Here is a 12,821-nt window from a genome sequence, read left to right as displayed (position 1 = left end):
CTGAGCAGCCTGCAGCCTATCCAGACACTGCCGACCGGACCAGTGTGGAATATACTCCCATTTACAACTCTCCATCTGTTCTCCACCGCGAGTTTGGTTCGAGGGAATTCGAAAGAAGAAACAATCTCTACGGGTTTTTTTTTGTTTTTGCTTTACATTTCTTAAATGAATTCGGCTTTAGTCTCTCCCAAAACTCGTAGTTGTTCATTCATCCAAATGCTTCGCCTGCCAGTGTCGCTTTGCATGTAGCCGGTGGTTTCAGCCTGCGCCCAGGTGGTTCTCGGGAAATTGCACAGGGAATAATTTTTATTTTTTTTAGATAAAGAAATTCCTCTTTATTTGTTTGGAGCGCGGCACTATATTTCCCCCACCATGGCTGATGCTAATGCAGAATGCAATATCAAGGTGTTGTGTCGATTTCGTCCTCTGAACAAGTCCGAAATTATTCGGGAAGATAAGTTCATTCCAATATTTCAGGGAGAAGACACTGTCATCCTCGGGGTAAGTTACATCTAACCATCTCCATCCTTTCCATGCAGTCAGTGTACGCTAACGCTAGGGGTTACACTTTTCATCTTGCGCACACATCAAATACTGGCCAGACAAGACTGGAGGCTTAAAGGCTGCTGACAGGGATCAAACTAAGTATAGCCCCTATCAATATTCGGTTCAGCATGTTGCATCGTTCAGGTGTGTGTTGCTGCCGTTAATAAGGTAGGCTTAGCCTTGCAGAAAAAAAAAGGCTAGATCAAATTGATGAATAGCCTCTCATGTAATGCCTTTAGATGATTTGCCAAAATCATCCCTTTCTTCTTTAATTTAAGCAAAAAATCAATAAAATCCACAAGCTTGAGCTCACCATTGTAAAGAACTAATTCATAATTTTCTGAAAATGCATGTGGCCACCTCTGTGATCCCACACTGCCTGATGTTTCTTCTGGGGTATTGATTTGCTGGATTTTGGCGTGTTTCCTGTCTCCAAAATCATGCTGGAGTGATATTGAGGCATCTTGCAGTCAGCCTTTAATGCACTGTTGAAGTAAAATAAGCTCTAAATTTAATGAGAGTCATAATTAGGCTCTGTGGGCTGTTTCTGTCCAGTGAATGGATTTGAATAGCAGCTGCTGATTACTGTCACTGCTTTGGAGCAGCAAACGAAAACGAACCGAGCTATAACACGTTTGTCAATCTGATGGATACATACGAGGTTAACAGCGGGGGATTAGGAGTGCTCTAAATGCAAATGTTCTTGTTGATTGAACGTAAAGCACATTTGGCCAAAGCTAACAGACATACATATGCATAACACACACACACACACACACACACACACACACACACACACACACACACACACACACACACACACACACACACACACACACACACAGAAAGAGAGAGAGACACATCTGGCCTGAGGGTTGACTTCAAGTGATGATAAAGACAGCAGAAAATCCCTATCGGCTTACTCTGTTGTCACAGACACACACACACACACACACACACACACACACACACACACACACACACACTCACACACACACACACACACACACACACACACACACACACACGCACATACACACACACACACACATTCACACACACACACACACACACACACACGCACACACGCACACACACACATTGAAATACAAGACAGCATCGTTGAGATAGATGCCCATGCGAGACTGTCCTGTATATCCTGGTTATAGCAGCAGGATACTCAAACAGATTCAATGCTCATTATCACATTATTCTGATGCTATTGGGGAATGGTAGGTCATCATTACAATAGCTTGAATTCATTCATTCATGCGTCAATCTTGGTAATTGCATTTAAATGTATTCTGGGTGTGTTTGAACGCAGAAGAATGAAAACATCATTACGATGTTCTGTCTTGTAGACTATGAGGTTATTCTCTAAAGAATCACTGTCTTTAAATGTACATTATTTAATGGATGCCCATTAAGGCTGCAGTGTGTTAGTCAGAGGAAATCCATTCTTTACATGTGTGCAGATGATGTAAAGTTGGAAAACAGTGTGCAGAAATTTAAATCATGTTACCCAATTAAGGGAACTGTGATCTTTATGTGAAGAAAGCATACACACTGCACTGCTGTAGTTTCCTCTCAGCACTTCTGTATGTCAGCAGGAGCCTTCCAAACTGATAATGTCTGGAGACAGAAGCGTGCACTACTTTCTATTATATTTCTATTCATGTACAAACCGCCCATCAATTTCCTTCTGTTCAGATGATTATAACCATAAAAGCATGCACACACTTTTCATCTTCCTCAATGTAATTGCTTTGATGCGTGCAGAATTCGAAGGGTTTTAAGGTGTGTAAATGTATTCACAGTATGCATTTCACTTCTGTAGCATCTCTCTTGTAGCTCTGGAATACTCTTAGAGGAAGTTGTAAAAAAAATGTTCTCCTAAAACTTGAAATGCTGCGGCTGTCAGATTGGATCAGGATGTAAGATGTCGGGCCGGCAGGTAAGCAGGCACGCTGCAGGGACTCAGCAGCGACAACTAAGCGTTCATATCCTGATGGTTGATAAAAAACTAATTCACATACGTGCAGCGCTGATAACCCCACATTTGTCTTCTCGAGGCAGGCTTCTTCCCGAACTTGTTAACTGACAGCGGCAATGATTTGAGGTGCTGAGTGATGGTTCGGCTGCGCCTCGGGTGGCGGGTAGGAGGAGACTTGGAGAGATTAAAGATCGGGGGAAATGGCATGTAGGTGTGGTCTCAGGGGCCTCAAGACATTTGGGGACGGGGGGAGTCAGACTGGTAAGAGGCACAGCGCTTTCATACCACAATCAAAAACAAAACAAGACTCTGGAAAAAACTTGGATGTGAATGTTGACAACTTGAAGTCAGACTTACATTTGAACTTGATGTATCAACTTAGCTATGCATCATTATGAGTATCACCCTCATTTTTGATATGAGCCTCTGTCAAGCATCTAGTTTTTCATCATACTTCTTCTGTGAAATGCTAAAACGCAGTGTAACAGAACCACATGTAGAGCAATATCTATCTAAAGTTTTCTAACACAAGCCTCTATAGTGGGCATACCAGACAAAGAAGGCTTATATATCAAAAATCAACGACCAAGGATACATTTTACAGCTGGTGAATTCAACTTTTCATTTGTAAGAGAAAGAATGTGTTGTTTCTGCTTTCAAAAATGACATTAAAAGCAAGAATTGATTTCTGCTGCATCCATATGCTTTGCTCCCCGCCGACTCCCAGGGGAAATACCTGGCTCTTTAGCTGCTAAATGCTCCACTATGTTCACCAGCTACTCGCTAACTGTGTCTCTCTGCTGTTTTCTGCTGAGCTGAGATGGCCTTTCACTCAAAACAGATCCCTTTGCAGCTAGAATCAAGGTTGATGAGAGGAGTGAGATTTGAACTGAATCAAAACAATTAAGTTGCAGACGTTATAAACTAAAATATTGAGCTGAAAGAGGCTAAAACGCTCCAAAGAAGTGAGAGGAACTGGAGAATCCGGTGAGAGCTGTCTATGAGCAATTGCTGAAACACATAATACAGTCATTGCAGTGTTTCCCCTGAAATCCAAGGTGTTTTTAAATATATATATATATTCACAACTCACTTTTCACATTGAACAGGTGCTCTTTTATTAAATAAACATGTTTATCTCATTTATGTCACGTTTCAGTGTTTACTTTGCGCATTCACATTCTCTCCTCCGCTGTGTTTTGCGATGGGCGGGGCTTCGCTCCCGACACACGCGTGCGCGCACACAACTACAGTCAGAGACAGAGCGGAGGAAACTGAATAGAATCTGCATCCACTTGGCAGCATCACATCAGCAGGGGGAATCAAACAAACACAAGAGTAATGAGCAGAATCACTCAATCAGGCCTGAAACAAGAGATACAGTGAATGCGGGTCATAAAAGAAACACATCATATTTATACATCTCATCTACAATAGGTAAACCTTTCGCTGCACATCCCCGAAGTTACACAGTCACGTTTCTTAGCGGTTCATTGAAGCACCTTCAGACATCGCAACACCAGTTTTCCCATGGGGGCATTTTTATGGCAATAGCAATATGTCACATCCCCTACATGTGTGATACAACAATTAATGTGTTATTTATAAGTATTTGTTTCTTAGTTATGTTTTTTCTCCTCACATGCCACCTGTAGAGCCCCTCGGCGCACAGTGGCCGTGTGACTAATAACCATACGCCTGCACTGCCCTAAGGCTCAGCTTTTGTGTTTGCTCCACAGTGGAGTGACACAGCTGTCTCTAGTATTTCACTGTCTGGAATAATGCGACGTCACAGGGGCCAGATTGTCCCTCCTAATCTTCTGGCAGGCGTAAAAGACAGCCTCAATGAATCACGCTTTGGACTCAGTTCTATGAATAAATAAATAATCATGGCCGCCTCACAGGCAAGATATGGAATTTATTCTGTCTCCTGCTCAGACGCAGTGACATATAGATATCACATAGGGCCATATGAGCTGTTCACAGGCTCAATAAAGATGCATTTTATGCATATATGTCACACCAGTGGCAGTATATGATGATCAAATATGAGTTAGGAGTATTTTTGTTGCCATATCTCATTAAGCTGTGAGAGCTTTAGGAGCCTCACTCGTACTGAAGATGCGAAACAGCGTCGTTATCATTCCCTTTGTCCGAAATGAAATCATTTTATGGTTCATTTGGCTGCTGTTCTGAATGTTTTTATCTGCATTCTAGGGCTGAGTTTAATTTAACGGGGTGATATGGGATGACATAATTTGTTAACACAGATTATTATTATTATTAATATTATCCTTCTCAATGTCTAACTATTTGAAACGAGCAAGAAGAAGTGCACAGCAGTGGATTTTACTCCTGCAGTGCCTTTTCAACTATAGGTCATTTTTTCCCCTGAAACTGCAAATTCCTTTTATCATGGGCCATTACTTTCCAAGATTAGAGGAACACTTTTAATGAGCCTGCATCCTGGAGCAAGGCCAGACTCTTTTAGTTTTGGACCAAAATGCAAAAACAACAAAAAAGGTCTGTTTGTCAGCCATCATCCTGTCAAACTCAACCTTGTCAAGTGTGTGTGTGTATATACTGATTTATAGTTTAAAACACTCTATCCTTTACACTGACCTCCTTGTCATTGTCATATTGAGCCGTGTGTTTTTTTTGTTGTTGACCATGATAGATATTGAGGAGGGTCAACTTTGCGGTGAAAAGAGTCCCTGGACGGGAGTCCCGTTGAAATGTGCACATTAAATAGCTATTGATTCTCTATTTTCTGCACATCATTTATAATTCTATGGATTACCTCTCCCTGGCTGCTCTTCCCTTGTGCGCTTACAAGTCTACTATAGAAACTCTAACGAGTTGAAGGCTGCTTTATTAACATCTGAGAAATACACCATGTTTACATTTGTAGGAAGAATAGAGGATTAGAACAGTCTTGTCAAAAGGTTCACAGAGATGTGGTGTATTCTGCACCGAGGCTGAAGCTTTGCTCCTTCCCACATGAAGACACTTATCTTCTCCTGAAAGCTTTTCCTGAGTTTTATGAAAATGAATTGAGATCATATGGTGTGCTGTTGCAGAAATTAGGCATGTAATATCGTTGATCGATTATTCACGAGCGGACACTTTAAGATGTCCGTCTTATTTCTGATGAAGCTGCGGCTCTTTTCCTGTCGTGCTCGGCTTAGAGATGATTTTCTTTTTCTTCTCCTATTCCCATCTTGATTAGGCGCCAAGAGGGGAAATCATCTACCTGTCACGTACCTTATTATTTATAGTTCCAATGGAGCGTTTTTCTCCTCAATGATATTTTTTTGCAACGGCTTTAACTGTCTGCAAAACAAACAGTTCAGACATGAAGGTCCAAAGGGTTCCCCTCATCCCCACCCGGCACGCTTTAGTGCTCTAATTCTATCACTGCAGTACACAAACCCTATCCAATTAGGCAGTGTAATGGGATTGCTGTGTATGGTCAAGATCTGCGCTCTTTCCCCACGCTAGCCCCCGCAGAGCAGCTACCACTTGGGATCAGACCTCGTCTCCTTCCCTCTCTTTCGCTCTCTCTTTCTAAATTCACTCTTTGCTGTATTTTCTCTCTGTCTTGCTGTGTTTCATGGTGTGATGATTCTGCTGCCTATTTCCTCACGACTCAGCAGCAGTTTTGGGAAGATGTGAAAGAACAAGCTCAGCCTCATCTGTCATCTCATTAAGTTAGGCAGAGGTTTCTCCCGGCTTTTAAGTGTCAAGGGGGAAGCTCCTGTCAATCAGGAATCTGAATGCTAAAAGATCTTTCCGACTTTGGTGAGTTTATTTCACGCCAGTCAGCCCAGAGATGTGAGAATCCACAAAATGAGAAACAGACACACTTAATATAGCTGCGTAACCAATATTCTAATCATCACTACTTTATGGCTACCTTGTACTATTTTAAACTTTAAAGTGCCTAACCATTTTACCCATAACCGAGACCAACAAGAGATGCCAGCTATCTTTTCCCTAAATGTAGTTAGCAGCCACATATTAGCTGCCAGTCCCTTCAATTCATCTTTATTTTTACTCAGCCTGCTCTTTTCTTCCCTTTATGACAGAAGTGGGCTGTGACTACCAGGCTTTTAACTCCTGGGAGCGTTAATGGAGCATCCTCTCCTCATTAGCCACGGCCCTGCCCAGGATGCTGCCTGGTCTCTATGTCTGCCCTCAGCGTCTGTGGGCAGTACATCGTAACCCAGCTGCACATGCTCGCACACGTGTGTGCACATGCCAAGACCCCCAAGCAGTTGGCGGCTATATTTGCCTGGTAGTAGGACAGGAAGGAAATCCCATGGAGCATCTCTGCCTTCTGCATGCCCAGGACTTCTGTTTCCTTCAATTAATCACAGTTCAGCTTATTGATCTGACATTAGAGAACATTGACATCTAACCCGGGTCACTGCTTCCTTCCTTCCTCAGGGGAGCCATGTTTTTCAAGCACATGTTCACTTACTGTTTTGATCTAGGTTAATCTAATTCAAGATTTTATTCAAACTCCATTACATAAGAGTAACATAAATTTCAGGCTTATTTGAATCTTTGCTTTGCTCGGGATTGGTCCCAGCCCAGACTTTAAAAAACACTTCTCCAGGCTGCACTGCCAGCTGTTTCTTTGTGACTCTCAGTAGGTATATCGATAATCAAAACTCACTGATTTCTTTCTCTTCTTCTCCACCTGTAAGTTTCTAATCCACTCGATTTTATGCAAACTCTTAATACCATTTAAAAAGAAATTCTGGAGGCCTTTTATTATTGTTATTACCTCACTGCACAGCTCTGCCATTAGCTCTGCTGAATTACAAAAAGAATCCCCTTAACCGTGGTGTTGATTTCTACAGCAAATTAAAGTTATTGCTCACTAACACTTCTTGGATTGCTTCATCTTCTACTCAGTTATTCCCCTAGCTTCACTTACTTTAATAATTGCTGCCTGCATGCACAAGTTGATAAAAATATGTGCTCATGTTGCCACATTTCCACAACCTTTCCCATCCTACCCTAATTTATAATTCCTTTTCTGCCACATGTGGTCATTACAGGGCTCATAATAATGGTGCGATGCTGCTCGCTTGCATAGATGATGGATTACTACATGTGTCTTCCTCTGCACTGGTGCTTTTGATGATCAGACGCAGTGTTGATGCTCTGGATTCAGATTTAATTGGAACTGCAGACCACAACCACACAAAACCTCTATTTCAATTTAGAGTAGAGCTAGAGATGTCTGCATTATAAGTTGCCTCCATTATCATTTCATTGGGGCATCACTTCTTGCCTAAATTCAGTCAATACATTTGATTCACGGGTTCATGTACTAATTCAATTACTGGTTTAAGATGAATCGATGGCGCCGTTAAGAGCTTTCTTTATCAACATGGCCTTTACTTTGAAGAAGGGAGCGGCATTAGTGCAAGTGTTTGTGGAATATTGTAATTTCCTCTCACAAACGGTGCAATAGGGTCCGTTTTTAACAAGAATATATTTTAGAAAAATATACTTGAATTGACGCTCTGTTCCTGCAGGGTTAGGAAGTGTTGATTTGATTATTTTAACACTTAAGCACAATGCTTTTTTAAGCTAAGCTTGTCGCCTGAGAAACAAGATTTCCTCTGCATTAAATGCTAAATGTGTTTGGCTTTTTTCCGAGTCTTGCCGAAGCAGTGCTGACAGAGACAAAGCTGCTGTCAGGAGTAATCCTGTACCTCATGTGAATTAATTTTGACTGGATTTGCTTAAACGCAGGTAGCTGGTGGCTGAAATACAGTAGAGGAAATGTCTTCCCTTTGAGAGCTCAGCTAATAGCAGACTGTCACAGGTTGTGAGCGATGCTCTATACTAAGTCACTGGGTTCAATTCATGTTAAATAACTTGTTCTTTCTCAAGGTTTATTTCTATTTTCTGTAGCATTTCTATAAATCTATGACGTAAATAACCGGAAGGATGTGAAGGGTGGAGGCTCAATCAAAAGGGACATTGTAGGCGAGGACAGGACCAGTCAAAGTGTCACTTAAAGGATGAGACGTCTTCGTCCTCTCTGACAAATGTTTTCCTCTCTCCTTGCTCTTTCCTACACTCTCTCTCTCTCTTTCAATCTATTTTGTTCTCTCAGTCTCTGCAGTGTCTGCATTGCCAGTGTATTTGTACTGGGTGTAATTTTCAGTGTGCTTTTCTAAAAGATTTTCAATGCTGATACCAAAATGAGACTTTATTCGATACTTTACATTGAGTAAGTATGAACGCGTCTTTCTACAACATTACCATATGTTATTAACAATATGAATTCTCAAACGTTATATGTTTTTTAAACACAAGCTGGTGTACAATAACTTTATTTAAGGAAATATATTGAAATATTGTCATCTCATAGTCCATTTAGTTTCGGTCTTATCACATGATATTCATCAGTAGATGCTCAGTTATCATGGAGCCCCTGAGCTTCCCCGCCCACATGCTCACCTGTTCCCACTTTCTTCATCAGCCCTGAAGATATTTAACCAACCCCTTTTCTATTCACTCCTTGCCAATTCTTGCTGCTACTTTTTAGCTTTTAGCTCTAGCTCTTTTTTTGTTTTTCAGTTACCTGAAACCTAAAACCTAAAACCTAAAATGTGCCTGTTTTGAACCTCTGCCTGATCTTTTGGACTTTGGATTTTCCCGCCTGCCCCTTTGGATTTGTTTGCCTATTTCGACTGCCTTTCCCGTTTTGACCCTTGACTGCCTCGTGATTCTGTCAGCTTTCGTACCATTTGGTCAATAAATTCCTGAACTGTGTCAGTCTGCTTAGCTGTCTACATTTGGGTCCTATCCCCTCTGCACCGCTCACTACCAGCCATGACACTTTGACATTTAGAAAGAATATGCCATTGCAGAGAGTTTGAGGAGATTGATGCTACTCTCATGTCTGTACGATAAATGTGATGCTATTAGCCTGGCTATGTCGAAAGGTAACACAACCTTAAGCTATAATTATCACGTTATATCTCACTGGTTGTCTGGCAACCTCACAGTGATGACGAGACCTCGGGAAGTTACTGATCACAACCTGCTATTTTTATCTTAATGTATCCATTGACAACATAAAAATAAAAGTGTGAAAGTGATCGCTCATAGTGATGAACATACAGAGAATGATCACCTACGTCTACAGCTCCCCTTGGCTTCAGCTCATTGTTTAGCTTTCCGGCCCGCAACTTTACTATTTCGGTTCACTCTCCATTTTCATAGTGTCGTTTTCAGCTACAGCAGTCAGTTGTTTTCAGCAAACAACAACAAAAAAAAGCTCTAAAAGCTATCTGCTTAGCACCAAGCGGCAGACAGACACAGTTAGCGACCAGCTGGTGAACATAGTGAAGCATTTAGCACTAAAGAGCCAGATATTTCCCCTGGGAGACCAAAAATAGAGCTACAAAAGAGTGAACCATGGACTTGCATTCATCAGGTCATCAGTCCTCTTCCACAGCGTACACCATTTTTGTTTCTACAGAAAAAACAATCTCCGTAAATAAGTAAAAAAATTCTGAACACGCCAGCTTTCAGTACTTGTGTGATACTCTGTGCTGCTGGTGTGAACCAAAGAAGCAGTGAGGTTTTATAATCAGCCCAAACAGACAGAAAGGTCGAGCTGCGGTGACACGTCTGGAGTCGATGTGTCATTTTCCAGACGCACTCAGAATGGTATAAAAGAAAAAGCATCAGCGTGTTTATTGCTGTAATTTCTGTTTTCTGGCAGTCAGCGCGGTTTATCTCACTCTCAACTGGATGTTGATGTGGCTCCAAATCTCTCTTTTTCTCAGTCCAATTGTATCCATAGGGAGGTCGATGTTGCTCCTATTTTCTGGTCTGAAACTTGGTGAACAAAGCCCAATCTTTCCTTCCCTCTGTTCTCCACTCCTGTCTCCTGCTTCCCTTACTCATCCTGATAAATTATGCAGTATTTCACTTTGATGGGGGACTAATTGCTCCACTTCAATGTGTGGATCTTTAATAAACAACTTGACGCAGGGAACTAAGTGAAATTATAAGTAGAGTGTTAACAATGTAATGTTGGGTGGTAAACTTTGTTTCCCTAAGCTAATGATTAACTAAAATGGCAACAAAGTTTGCTATAATAACTACAAGATAGCTGCAAGACAACTCAAAAATAATACTACCACTATCGCATCTTGACATTCAGTCGTCACAGAGAGCCGCTTTGCCCTTCAGGCGCTGTGCCAGTCGACTCTGCTCAGACTTGTCAGCACAGTGAATTAAGAAATGCACTTATGTTTGGTAATATTGTGTAAATGGAGCTTTTTCAGTTGTAAGGGATTTTCTGATGTCGAGAGAATCGCTAATGATGCTGTTATCCGAGGCTCAAAGCCTGATTAGCTTGACGGATGAAACAGACATTGGCAGCATGAACTCCTCTCGCACTGTGCTTGTATGTGCATTTATGTGTGAGCAGAGAGAGAGACAAAGAGACCAACACAGACACACACATAGCCTGATAAGGGAAAATGGGACCCCTCCTGCTTTTCCTACTCTGCCCTCAGTCAAGCTCACACACAAGGGAGCAAAAAGTGAGGAGCCGCCTGCCTGACTGTCGGCCAACCAATATGGAGGAGGAGGAGGAGGAGGAGGAGGAGGAAGAGGAACGCATTTCTAACCACCATCTCATCCAGCTCTGCATTTAAAATGTTGATCTATATGTCTCCTGGTTAGTCGGAAACATGGATTTGGAGTTTTGTGTTAGCCTTTTCTTGTGAATATTATGACTGTGCTTTGAAGACTGTCCTCACCGGAGGAATGAAGGCGTTGGCCAACACTTAAAATGAGTGATGTTTACATTTTCATGACAAGCGACCTTTTGTGGCCGCGTGAGTAATCCCTGTTGTCTGTCAGAAGCAAAGGTGACTGTAGAATGGGGGTAATTAGGCCTATAGTGCCGCAAAACCTCTTAGGGAGGATGTTGCAGTGCATGGTGAGACTAACAGTGTGAGTTGATATCGGAGAGTGTTGTCTGCATCCAGTCTTCTACCAACTCTCAATGTCATGAACACGACTGATTTGTTTAAACCATGACGATTATCTCTCCTTAATCTAACATTTTGAATCCTTCATTGTTTACATCGATGTTTGCAAGCTACTGAAGCAGTCGTCTTCTTTCTTGCCTTTTCTTTTAATTGGTATTTAGTTAGTAATATAAAATGCAATTAATTAATACGATACAGTTGAAACTACACAATATCAAACTAAGTAATACGTTTAAGCAGTAAACACGAGAGAAAGAGAGGACAAAAACATTACATAACGCTGTCCACATCTATCTTAGTCAAACATAATTAACATATTATATGGGAAGCATTCATAGCTTTTCTAGTCATTATTTACTCAGCAGAGAGAAAAGCATCAACATCACTCTGATGTCAGATTAAATCACTCTTATTTAACTCATGGTTAGTCCTTTGCTGCGTCTTGTAGGACGTTGAAGCTGTCTCTCAGTTCCACTATGTGTGATGCGTAGTCATGCTGGATAGGAAAGGTCACACTGAACGCCATCTCGTCCACGGAGCAGTCACTTGACCTCACTGATTGCAGATTTCGCTTGTAATAAGTGTAATCCGAGAATATGAAGATGGTTCCTCTGAACTGGAGGGGACCGGACTCCCTGGCACGGCAAAGGACTTTGACACAGTCTTGATAATAATGTATTTTTAGGGTTTACTATCCATTTTCCTTGCCTGGAGACCCCTGTGTGATCTATCCATCAGAATGTGTTTGTCTATGTTCAAAACTTATTTCAGTAATTTGATGAAGCCAGGGGTCTCTGGGACATTCAACAAACTGAGTAAACTAATTACCTCCGGCTCCAGCTCGAGATGATTTTTATTTAATTATAACATGCATACAAAGAAAGCAAATACATTTTTCATTTCATTTCTTTGTATGATTTGTATTGATTGCAAATAGCCCCTAACATTAGACTCTTGTTGCTATAACATGTGTGTTTCCGAGTGCACTGACAGACGACATGTTTTGTTGTTTAGCTCGTAAGACTTGTTAGTACCTTCATGGCGAGTTATTATTTAGATACAAACGTGTGCAAGGTATAAATGTGTCTGTTTAACAGACCCAGGAATACAACGTACAAACAGATTATCTTAGAGGTCTATCCATGCCAAGCCCTCTGGTTAGAGAGGGGCATCTTTGCTCCCCTGTGTACCAGAAGACCATTTAAATTCAACAGCTATGAAACCATTCATCCTTCACTTTT

The 12,821-nt window shown here is 41.4% G+C and overlaps 1 protein-coding gene across 1 annotated transcript in view; it reads left to right on the top strand.

Moving 5' to 3' along the window:
• Nucleotides 1-208: 208 nt before the first annotated feature.
• kif5ab (kinesin family member 5A, b) overlaps nucleotides 209-12,821 on the top strand; it is a 56,760-nt gene continuing 44,147 nt past the window's right edge. Inside the window, exon 1 of the mRNA XM_029431477.1 lies at nucleotides 209-501. Coding sequence (XP_029287337.1) covers nucleotides 373-501 — 129 coding nt within the window. The 5' untranslated portion in view covers nucleotides 209-372. The remainder of the gene's footprint in view (nucleotides 502-12,821) is intronic.

This window comes from Cottoperca gobio, chromosome 5 (assembly GCF_900634415.1).
Source record: "Cottoperca gobio chromosome 5, fCotGob3.1, whole genome shotgun sequence".
NCBI classification, from domain to species: domain Eukaryota; kingdom Metazoa; phylum Chordata; class Actinopteri; order Perciformes; family Bovichtidae; genus Cottoperca; species Cottoperca gobio.
Note: the sequence above shows the minus strand (reverse complement) of the source record. Positions and strands in the feature narration are given on the sequence as shown.